General features: G+C 40.0%; 1 protein-coding gene across 1 annotated transcript; it reads left to right on the top strand.

Annotated features, from left to right (window-relative positions):
* The first annotated feature begins 7,115 nt into the window (after positions 1-7,115).
* Positions 7,116-7,867, top strand: LOC111227835 (hepcidin-like). The gene is made up of 3 exons (XM_022753560.1): positions 7,116-7,303; positions 7,391-7,468; positions 7,623-7,867. Exons 1-3 carry the CDS (start codon positions 7,220-7,222, stop codon positions 7,713-7,715), a joined length of 255 nt encoding a protein of 84 aa, XP_022609281.1. The 5' UTR covers positions 7,116-7,219; the 3' UTR covers positions 7,716-7,867.
* The last annotated feature ends 4,774 nt before the right edge of the window (positions 7,868-12,641 follow it).

Here is a 12,641-nt window from a genome sequence, read left to right as displayed (position 1 = left end):
CTTTTGTCTGAATATGTTTCACATGCACAATGAAAATGGCCACAGAACTGTTGCTCACTCAATTTTTGACCATTCTTAGTAAAGTCTACACACTAAACACTCCAACTAGCTTTCAGGAGCAGGCTTGCATTAGGCCCTGAGGAAAGCTGGGAATGGAAATGGGAAATTCCTCTCTTATGGAAACTGGGAATTCTTTATCTGTGTCTGTCTGTTCCACAATATCAAGTCAATCCTGAACTTTCTTTGTCTTTCTTTGTCAGCTCTATCATACAGCATGTGCTTATACAAAGTTTGCTTATTCCAAACATCTTTATGTTATTTATAATAAAGAATAAACACACATTAACATGACAGCAGAGTTTCTTTCAATGCTTTTGTTTCCTTATAACATCACTGTAGTTGCATCATTAGTGTCTTAACATGTATTACCAACTGTTAATAGATCCAAGACAAGTCATATACACTGGATCATTTTAAACAGTGAGACATAATGTAATGGCAGTGATATAATAATACCTGAACTGTCAACAACAGTCTACAATACACACCAGCTGCTTTTATTTCCTTTCTGCAGAAATGCAGAAAGGAAATAAAATAAAGGGAGAAAAAGAAAAACTGTGGGTTTTTTTTTTTTTTTTTTTTTTACACTGATTAAACAAGGGATCATTTGAATTCTCAGTATGATGGACATCTTTCAGAATATAACATCTTGTGCAAAAAGCAACATCCCTGACTTCACTACGTCTCACTTAGTAAAACCCAGCTGATGTGTGTGCTTGTGTCACATGACCACAACATCACTGTCAATAAACTAGAACCATGAGTGACTCCACATCTGTTTGAATCTACACATATTTGTTTTCATATGATGAGGAAGCATCGCTTTATATCTATTCATAGAAGCAGTTATTAAATATTAGTAACTACTCAGCATCGACCTGCAGCTGTTGGTCTCGATGCTTCTTGTTTGAATATGTGGCGAGGGTCTGGGTGGATGCTCACACTAACAGATGTAAAATATGGTTTAGAAATTTACACAGTGCACAACAACGCCACCCTGGGAATTTCACCCAGGGAATTTTGGTTTTAACTACTGGGCACACAGGTTCGCTCTATTCATTTAGCACAAGACGTGGTTCATGGTATAAAAATATATATTTTATTACAATTGGTTAAAATAAATAACAACCAAAGTCATTCACACAAAAGAAGGCAACTAGTCAGGAGCAGAGGCTTACCAGTTGGACAGGTATTAGTGAACAGGGAGTGGTTCACCCAAAATAAATATAAATGAATCACCCACACACACACGTTGAAGTAACCAACACCGGGGAGCACAACACATCAAAGGAGGGGACACCACGACCAGTCAGCGACACCGCCGCCACGACCACCGGCCTCCAACAACTGAAACAAGAATAAAATATTAGGGGAGTTGCAACTCAGAACAAAAAGAAATAAACCAGTAATGGGCAAGTTAAACCTAGAAAACAGATGTATAGCCAACAAAAGGAACCTAAATGCCCAAATGATAGCCGCCCAATAGAAATCAAAGCAAAACAATTCAAAGAAAATACACAATTCAAAATATCGTTAACACAAGAAAAACAAAGGAAATCTAATTAACTGATCAAAAGGAACCCAAAGAAAAGAAACAAATTAATAACCTAAGTAATTAACCCAAATTCAACTTATACAACCCACACCTCACTCATACAATTAAATCGATTAAAAAGGGGAAATCCAGCTCAGTACAAGCAGGCCATGCAGAGGTACTGTGAGAAACCTGAAGGCTCCAGGTAGCCTGCGGCAACAAGTCTTATTTTGAAAAGCGACAGCTTTAAAAAGGTCCGTCGAGAGCTGCACACCGCCGAAACGCCACCCAAGCAGCAAGTAAAACAACAGCAGCAAAGCAGGCAAGAACAGGAAGCAAGCTGGAAGTAGAGCCGAGACAAAGCAGCAGCCGTCCGATCTGTAGTTTCGCCTTCAGCAGAAGTGGATGCGCGCACACACTCATACAGGAGGGAGGACGAGAGGGACAAATCCGGACATCAGCATTTCCTATGACCACACTAGCATTAGCTGTCGGAATACAAATACCATGATGCAGAGATAGGACACTTACCACGCCAAACTGGAGCACACAGGAGCGACAGAGCAGCACACACAGCGGGATGCACGCAGTGTTAATGAGGGAGCCGGCCTTTTACCGGAAGCAATGTGGAAAGCGGAAGAGCAGGGGAGAAGACGTCTTAAATACGAGCCCCTGCTCACTGATAGGCTATCAGGCCATCAAGGTGCGTTCAAGGTGTATTACGTGCAAAGCGTAGACTATGCTGCCACAAATAGTTTGATGGAAGCTGTTATGACATCAGACAAAACAACTGAGGTTCAAAACAGTTAAGCTTTCTGCTATTTATTTATTCATTTTTAGGAATAATGTGAGCAGACTGTTGAGTTGTCGACCAAATACTGAGTTAGACTGTGAATTATTTTAGTTCTAGATTTATTTGTATATGTGTCACCTGATTATAAATTCTCTGTATTTGAGTTCATTTAAAAATGTCAAAGGTGACCTTAACCCTCGTATTATCCTCAAATATTACTAACACATTTTACCCTTGGGGTCAATCTGACCCCAGGGATATTTGCCTCCAGAAAATGATTTACAGAAAAATTTTGACCAAGTTTTTGTGTCAGGCACTTTGTTTATTTGTTGAATACATAAATAACCCCTTGATCATGAAACCTATCAGTGAGTTGACCCTTCCTCTAGCGCCACCATCAGGCCAAACTTTTAAATTAGAATTAATTTATCTTGAAAAGTTTTCATACAAATCTTCTCAAATTTACTGACAACATTAATGACCACAAGAGTATGAACCCTGTTGGTTTTGGTGATGATATGACCTTCCCTGCAGCGCCACCATCAGGTCAAACTTTCAGTTTTAGAGTTAGTGTATCTTGAAAATCTTTCATCCAAATCTTTTCTAATTTGGGGTGCACATTCATGACTCTCACAGAATGAACCATATTGATTGATGTTGGTCGGCCCTGCCTTGTTTGTTTGTCATCAAAGCGTATGACACGGGACAAAACTTGGAATGTCTTCAGAGACATAGTGGCTGGAAATATTGCCCTTCCAGTCTCAGCGTTCCAAAGGCTTGCTGTTGCTTCACCTTTTGATCTGTAAACTCCTGCCAAAATGAGTAAGCCAATGTAGGCTTCCAAGTCAACTACATCCAAGTCTTTCCAACTGTCCCCAAACACACGCTTCCCCTCTAAATTTGTCATCCCAAGTACAATATTTTCGATCGATGGTGTTATGAAGAGCTCTAATGATGACTTGATGTCTTGCAACATGGCTGATTGCGCATATCTGGTGGGGGCCTGGAACATTTTTGATAATGTTAGTAGCGCTAAGGTCTACCCTGCTGTCTAAGTGGGGAAAGAGAGCCATATTATCGTTCCATTTTGGAAGGATCGTGTCTGCTGGTTGGTTGAGAGAACAACAGGAGGGTCAACACTCTCATTCTCATCAGATGAGAATGCCTCAAAATCAGGGTCCTCTCTCAACAATCCTCTGTCTCAGACACATTCTCCTCTATGTCACTTTCACTGTCAAAGAGCTGTTCCAGAACAGCATTGACAGTAATACTTTTCCCAGAGGACATTTTTCACAGTGAGAGAGCGTGCAGATTGCAGTATACATAGAGGGATAGAGGGCTACCATGCAAGCTTTTAGTATGTTTGCTCCTCCCTTATTTTGCATGAACTACCAATGTCCTTGCGGGAATACCTCGCGCCCTCCACAGTGCGGGAAAGTTCAGTTCTACTTCGGCAGGTGTGAGAGAGTAAGGTCACACATCACACACACAGACACACACAGCACCCTTCATGCCCATGTGGTGCGGGAACCCATATTAGAAGTTTAATTTTTCTCGTTGTTGCCTTTTATGATAAAAAATCCCAGAGTGTCTCTCAATAGTCATGTTAACAGAAGAAAGGGCAGTTTATGACATTTTACCCACTGCACATCAGTGCGATGTATAAATTATGTCAAGAAACTCCTCTGTGAAAAAAGTCTTGTTGTGTATTTAGAAGCTGTGGAGTGTAGAGAGCAGGAACAATGTTCTTGAGAGTGGCAATATGACAGTGACTTATATTCATAATTGAACACATTCACACAGTGTAATATAGTGACATTGAAGTTTATTGTGATAATCAGTCAGATATGTAGGAATAACATGTGGATGATACAGTCACATCACTGAGCACACATTAACTACAGTGTGACCAATCCAGAAACATGCAATCAGAACTTTACAACCATTGTTACAATAATTCAAAGTGGTAAAACTAAAGGCCAAACAAATGAACATTTAACGGTGTGTTTTGGATGCAGGATATCGTCCAGAGGATCTTGGCGGGCAGCAAGCAGTCCACGAAAGAGCGGTCGACCGTTGGGGGTTGCAGGGCAAGCCGCAGGCAGAAAGGCGAACACTTAATGCCACGCTTCTGTCTGTTATATGGCATCTGTGTGAAACACAAGAGACATGAGAAGGTGGTGATCTCCAACATTATCACTCACTCTGTTTATTCTCTCTCCTTGTGTGAACAGAGCATCAGGAAAACACATCCACTTCCATCTGATTTAGTCCATTTAATGGATTCAGTTAACTCAACATACCATCCATGAGTCCACTGATGTCTCCTGATGTTCAACAGCTGGATTGTCATTGCTCACCGCCTCCTCCAGCTCCTGTATCTGTTAAAGAAGAAACTCAGAGTCTTGGAAAGACGTTGATGGCTAATGAGCAAACGGAATAAGTTCAGGTCAGGTTCTTACCTCAGTAAATGTGGCAGAGCTCTCCTGAATACAAATAAAGGTGAGCATGACGGCCACTGCAACTGCAACACTGAAGGTCTTCATCTTAGGAGAGAGTGACTTGTTGAAGTTGTTATGTTCTTTGACTCTTTTGGTGACTCTTCTCACTTCCTCTGAGTTCTCCTGTCTGATGGCTGAATGTGCAAAATGTGCTGGTATTTATACTCACTTGGGCCACTGTTGCCTCATCACTGACAGCACAGCACCTGCTTTCAGGAGCACTGCCACTTCCCAGCATCTCTACAGTAAGTGATCTTGGGAAATTCCTGACAGATGGAAAGTGCTGTGTTTTTGTCCTACAACATCAAATCAACATGAACTTTCTCTCTTTTCCTGGGTTGGCTTGAAGTACAGGTCTGTCATACAGCATGCCTATACTTAATCTATAAGCCTACTATTAATCTTTGTGACATATAATAACAACAAACACACAAAACATGCAAAATCAAAATGAATTGATTTTGTAAATACTTTTGTTTTTTACACAGCTTAAATGGAAATTCATTATAGATGTCCTAACATATATTACCAATTGTTAAGATAAGTCATATACATCAGATTTAGTTTTAACAGTGTGACATAAATGCTTTATGACAATGATATTATTATTCTTAGTGTAAACAAACTGGCCACTAGATGCCATTTTTGAATTTGTATTCCTCATCACTCAATCATGCTCGGATTGAGTTTAAAACAAAAGCAAAATTAAACTAAAAGAATGATTATTTATGGATAAATGTAGATGTGTGAGTCAGTAATGTGGACACAGAATTACAGAAGAAGAAAAATAAAGGTAGAGGATGAAAAGGGCCATTTGAATTCTCAGTATTACTTTCATGGTTGTAGATTTGGGTATGGACACTATGAACATGTCCCTATCAATGTTAAAGAAGTTATTCGTTAGTTTTGCTATTGCTACATAGCCACCGTTGACATTAACACCTGTTTACTGACCACTTCAGAAGAAACGTTGCAAGTTCCTAGGGTCCCTTTTAAACCTTTTGTATTGTAAACACAATGATGGATACAGCAACACTGGTACATAAAGAGCTGTTAGTGCTAACATTGGCTGTGTAGCAATATTAAAACTTGCACATAGCTCCTTTAAGTTGCTGAATTGTCCCATATTTTTACCAATCTCAAACCATCTTGCCATTTTGATGGGTGTAGAATGTGGTAATGACGGTAAGTGTCCATTGCGATAATTTGATCAAAAAGTTTAAATATGTCTGTGTCTGATCAATGCATTTGCTACACAAACAGTAACAGATCACGCTCTCTACTTTGAGTCCCTAATAGGATTGGCCTTGCCGTTTCTTTCTAACATGTGAGAGGCTGTAGCTGCATCTGGTTGTAAGAAGCGCCAAATCTCCATCAACTACATGTGCATGTAGGCTAAATGAGGAATGACTCATTTACACAGTTCTGTGCACGTACATACGGGACAAATCATGTCGTATTGACTCAATTTTCAATATGGGATGATTCTGTGTTGTACTGGACTGCTGGCAGCCATTAACGTTAGTGTGTGTGTGTGTCTAAAACGTTTAAAACACATAGCACAAGTGGATTTAGGTTTAGTCCAAATCCACCTCTGCTAGTTTAACGGTGGGAAAAAAGACGCACATGGTTCAAAAGGGGTCATAGGTGTGTTTTGTGCGTAACAATAAACCAATCAGTGTGTCTTCTCCTATTCTCTTTAAAAGCCAGGTGCACTTGCTCCTTGGCAGATTACTATTCTGGAATATTTGCCAGGTAGTGAGTAAGAATGCTTCTCTGCAGAAGAAACAGATCTGCTTGTGCACAAAGTGAGAGTACGCAAGATGACATGAAATTATGGTAAGAAGTCTATCATCAATGCAAAAAGCAGCTTCCAGGAGGGCCCTGCTGACCCATTTATGTCAATCAACCTGTGCATGAAACAAAAGTATTTACAAAATCACTTCATTTTCATTTTGTATGTTATATGTGCTTGTTATTAAATGTCACAAAGATTGATACTAGTATAAGTATAAGCATGCTGAGACCTGTATTTCTAAGCAACTCAGGAAAAGAGAGAGAGTTCATGTTGATTTGATGTTGCAGAAAAACAGAATTTCCCATCTGTCAGGAATTTCCCAGGATCACTTACTGTAGAGATGCTGGGAAGTGGCAGTGCTCCTGAAAGCAGGTGCTGTGCTGTCAGTGATGAGGCAACAGTGGCCCAAGTGAGTATAAATACCAGCACATTTTGCACATTCAGCCATCAGACAGGAGAACTCAGAGGAAGTGAGAAGAGTCACCAAAAGAGTCAAAGAACATAACAACTTCAACAAGTCACTCTCTCCTAAGATGAAGACCTTCAGTGTTGCAGTTGCAGTTGCCGTCATGCTCACCTTGATTTGTATTCAGGAGAGCTCTGCCACATTTACTGAGGTAAGAACCTGACCTGAACTTATTCCGTTTGCTCATTAGCCATCAACGTCTTTCCAAGACTCTGAGTTTTGGTTTCTTCTTTAACAGATACAGGAGCTGGAGGAGGCGGTGAGCAATGACAATCCAGCTGTTGAACATCAGGAGACATCAGTGGACTCATGGATGGTATGTTGAGTTAACTGAATCCATTAAATGGACTAAATCAGATGGAAGTGGATGTGTTTTCCTGATGCTCTGTTCATACAAGGAGAGAGAATAAACAGAGTGAGTGATAATGTTGGAGATCAACACCTTCTCATGTCTCTTGTGTTTCACACAGATGCCATATAACAGACAGAAGCGTGGCATTAAGTGTCGCTTCTGCTGCGGCTGCTGCACCCCCGGTGTCTGTGGAGTGTGCTGCAGATTCTGAGGATTCCTGCTCCAACAACCGTTAAATGTTCATTTGTTTGGCTTTTTGTAAAAATTCAGTTTAGTTATTCGACTTAGCCACTCTATAGTTAATGTGTGTTCAGTGATGTGACTGTATCATCTACATATTTTGCCAAAATCTGCATATATTGTGTACTTGTGCTACTACAAAACATTCTCTACCTTTTCTACACACCAGTAATCTCAAGTAGACACCAGTGAAACAAACTATATAGACAGTTCTTAGCGTGATTATGGTTTTGTGCTGATCATTCATTTCATGTTTCCTGCAATAAGTTGTAGCACATACAAATATTTTATAAAATCAATTATTTCTATAATAATATTAATATAAATGAATAATTTTTAGAACATGACATGTATTTACCAATTTACACTGTATATCGCGAGATACATTGCCCATTTAGATAATATTAAATCCTGACAACTTTTGGAACATTTTATAAACAATTATTTAGCTACTTTCTTGAATGTTTTGCATACAATAAAAAAAAGTGAATAAGCAGAATGATAATTTTTCACATATGTATGCAGGAAACAAATCTAATCTTTGAATAAACAACAAGCTTTTTCAATTGATCAAGCAAACATATTATTCCTGTTTCTATGTGAAAATGTAATGCATTACTTTTCAACAACAATATATAAAAACATCCTTAACAAACGATATTTTTTCTGAAGCAAAATCCCCCCCAAAGCACAATAAACATGAGCAAAAGAATCAACTTTACTACATGGCCAGAGGTTTTGTTCACGTATGCTGCTGTTTTGGATTTTAATTGCCTTTATTAAAAGAGCAAACAAACTTAACAAAGAAGTAACAAACTTAGAAGGCTTAAAGGCAGTTGAAGAAAATAGTGAAGACAAGGTTAGACTTCCGTTTCTTTTGCAACCCTTATTTGACGTGTTCATCTTTATGTGATATAATGAACATTTTAAAGAAATGCTGAAGGTAATACTGTTCTGTCATATTAAAAAATAAATAATGAGTAATGAGTAGCCTGCGTGGTCTACAGCCTGCAGCCTATATGTGGTCAGGTAAAGTAAATCAGTAAACGAGTGACAGTCAGTCAGGGACTTTGGTTATTTCACAAGTTGTGGAAAGACTGAAGTTACCTAAAATTCACAGACCGCTGATCTTATCAGTGTTATCTGTGGACTTTTGACTTTTGAATAGGCTTTTTGCACTAAGCAATAAAGATGAGGTATTCTGAAATCAATCTATTAAAATACTTTAACAGTTATACTGTATTATATATGGCATTGATCTATTGAAAATGGTATGCTATTAAGTGCGCTGTTGTAATAATCCAAAATAAGCAAACAAATGATTTTACAAAACCGTCTGTGATTTTCAATTTGTATGTTTTACCTGGTCAGTTTAGGGAATACAGATTAAATATACATACAATGCTGTATATGCTGTATTCTGCTGCTCGTAATACTACATTTGAGAAGGACATCATGATATGAAATGTTGTATGTTGTGCTATTGTGGAGTTAAACACTCTCACTGGTCAAAGGATTTCAAGCAGGCTGGTGGAGGGTGTAAGATGAGCAGCTCTGTAGGCCATGCAATACAGTGGCTGTATTGATCTGTAGAAAAATCATTTAAAACATCCTGGTTGAGCTAATATTGAACAGATAAACAAAAATAAAGAACATCCCATTGCCATTCTTCGGGAATTTCCGACAACACATTCCCAGCACGTTCGTGGAGAAGTGCTGCCAGTGATGAGGCAACAGTGGCCTAAGTGAGTATAAATACCAGCAGGTTTTACACGCATCATCAAACAGGAGCTGACAAGAGTCATTGACAGAGGCAATAAACTACACCAACTGTAGAAGTGAACTGAGGATGAAGACACTCAGTGTTGCGGTTGCTGTGGTTGTGCTCACCTTTATTAACATTCAGGAGAGCTCTGCATTCCCTGTCACTGGAGTAAGAGCTTTACTTTAAATCACTTCATTTGCTGATTAGCTATTAGAGTGTTTTTGTCAGGACGCTGAGGTGTCGTTTCTAAATGTGCACAATTCATTAACAGGTGCAACAGCCGGAGGAGACAATGAGCCTTGACGATCCATCTGCAGAAGAGGAGGAGACATCAGTAGAAACATGGATGGTACATTTATTTGATTAAATTGAATTAACTCTATTTAACATGAGGTCATTCAAATGTAACTTTGTGTTTTCCCTACAAAGTGCCCTTATACTTTTGCGGATGAGAAAAGACCTCGCTCACGTCTCTCGTCTTTCACACAGATGCCGTACAACATCGGACAGAAGAATTACAGTGACCCTGTTAGATGCCAGTTTTGCTGCGGCTGCTGCGTCCCCGGTGTCTGCGGTACATGCTGTGTGTGAGGATTTAAAAAGAACTGAAAATATGTTTAAAAACTTGTTTACCATGAAAACGCTGGGGTCTTCGGAATGAGTTACTCTACTGTGCTGTTATTTTCATTCACCATTTATTTCTGATTGTGTATCTTGCCTATTGGATTCATGTTTGGATTGATGGGACAAATGCTTTGGGACCATTTATTTATTCTTTTCAGAGTTCTAGGTATGAAGTATTTTGTGGCTGAAGTGACTGAGCCCCTATTCACAAGCTTCTGAAGCTTATTGCAGTGTCCCATTTTCACCCATTGCTGTCATCATGTTTTGAATGTTTTTACTTGTATTTATTCTGGTTTGTGTAAAATGAAATTCTTGTACCTGCCTTGTACCTTTCCACAACAAGCACTGAAATTTCAATTTTTGTGCTCTTTGTCATAAATTATATTAAACATTTTGTATATACTATGGTGTATTATCACAATTAATGTTAATCCCAATTAAATGTCAAAGTGAGTGTGAAGCGCTGTGGATGGACTGTCAGCTCAGAGCTTTAATTGCTATTATCATTGATATCCAGTCAATAACACATAACTCATTTGCAGGCCCAAATACTGGGATGTTAAGGAAGTAACTTCCTCCCCTGGCCTCTAACACTTTCAGAGGCAATTTTATTTTCCAAGGGTGGTCTGCTGTCCAAGTGCTCACCAGGCCCAGCTCAGCTCTGCTGTGCTTCGCTCGTTATCCAGTACAGTACAGGGAGGTATGGCATCCGGCCATGGTGGTATGCATGCTATTGTGCTTTCAGCATGGCTGGATTGCACCCCACAAGTATAATGACCACAGAGGTCATATAAATGGTCTGGTGTTAATTCAGTGAAGAAATGATTAGGGAACACACAGTCTAAGATGGACGCTGTGATAGAGGTAGGAATAGTGAAACAACTTACAGAGAGGTCAACATATGCAAGTCCTTCAGGTGACAAGCAGAACAATGGTGAACCTGTGGTTTAAGCCTGTGTGATTAAGATTTAATTACCCACACACACAGAGGTGTATGTACACACACCGAAACACACGTTTGCTCGCATTCACACATGCACAGACTACCAGTCTGGAGCCTGGCGGACTCCAGCTCTGATCCCACCCTCATGCAGCCTTGCAGGGGGCTGAGCGCGGTGCCAGGCCTGCCTCGCGCCCAGACGGATGCCCGTTGTACGCCCCCATATCAACAGAGCTGCTGCCAAACCACACAAGGAGATAGTAAATGAGAGCAAAGGGTTCTGTTCAGCTTCCTCACATACACACACACACACACACACACACACACACACACACATACACACACCATGTGGTTTATTTTATCTGACTCATACCCACATATACACACACAAATCACAATGCAGGCAGCAATTAGGGGTCTGTTCATCGGTGAACTCCAGTGTACCAGCTCTGTAAATCTTCAAGCTAGCATTTTTAAAGTGCGCCATCTACAGTGCTCGGGTAGTAAGCTGAGAAATCCACAGGATGTTGCATAGGAGTAGACACTGTTGACTGTATGACGCTAAGACAGTGGATGATTGACATGATCTTTTGACATGTTAAAATTCTGACTTGATAATGACGTCAGAAAAAATAAACAACCAGAACATACCATTTCATCCTGAGTGCGACGTAAATGCATCTACCAAATCTTATGGCAATCCAAACTCCAAAATGTCAACTTCATTGTGTTGCTACAGGGAAAGTCAGGGGGTCACCAAAGTCGGTAGGCTTCATCCTCTGAGCACAGTGAATGTCTGCACAGAATTTCATGGCAAACCATCCAAAAGTTGTTGAGATACTTCAGTTTGGACCAAAGCGGTGACTGACCAACACACCAGCACTGCCACACTGCTATTGTTGCTAAAAATGAAAAAAAAAAAAAGGTGAAAAATAACAATATATATTTAAAAGCACAAAATTAGATCATTTTATGATACTTCTTATCAAATTGTATTAATTAACTTACGCTGTGGCTTACAAAATACAAAACCTTTGACAGACTCATCTCTCTATAGTGGCTGAACAGTATTGTGAGTAATACTTTTTTAAATGGATATCTAACACTGTGGAGCAGAGCTTTGGAATTGCTCTCTAATAATGTTCCTCTTGATTGGATCCAGAGGGCCACATTACATACAGTATTGGCTGTAATATCCCGTTTGACTGCAATTGTTTCAGACTTTTAACCGGCAGATTAGTCATCACTTTCTCCAGTTAATCACTTAAACCAGCAACAGCAGAGCGCAGAGTGTGAACCAGAGGCTCCACCGCAGGTCACACTCCACAGCAAAGGCTGGGAGCCATTCACACACGCACACACACACACACACACACACAGGCACGTGCATACACACAATCAAGGCTGGGAACCACTGTCATGAGGTCAAGACCTCCCCTACAGCTGAGTTGATTAAACACATTTCTGCAACCCACACACTGCCCAATAAAATCTGCTGTGCTAAGGGATGATGACTGCGTTGCGCTCACTGGGAGCATCACCGGCTCCAGTCTTTCCCAGAGAGCCCA

The sequence above is a fragment of the Seriola dumerili genome, unplaced genomic scaffold (assembly GCF_002260705.1).
Source record: "Seriola dumerili isolate Sdu_G_001 unplaced genomic scaffold, Sdu_1.0 BDQW01000191.1, whole genome shotgun sequence".
NCBI classification, from domain to species: domain Eukaryota; kingdom Metazoa; phylum Chordata; class Actinopteri; order Carangiformes; family Carangidae; genus Seriola; species Seriola dumerili.
This window is presented reverse-complemented; position numbering and strand designations above follow the sequence as displayed.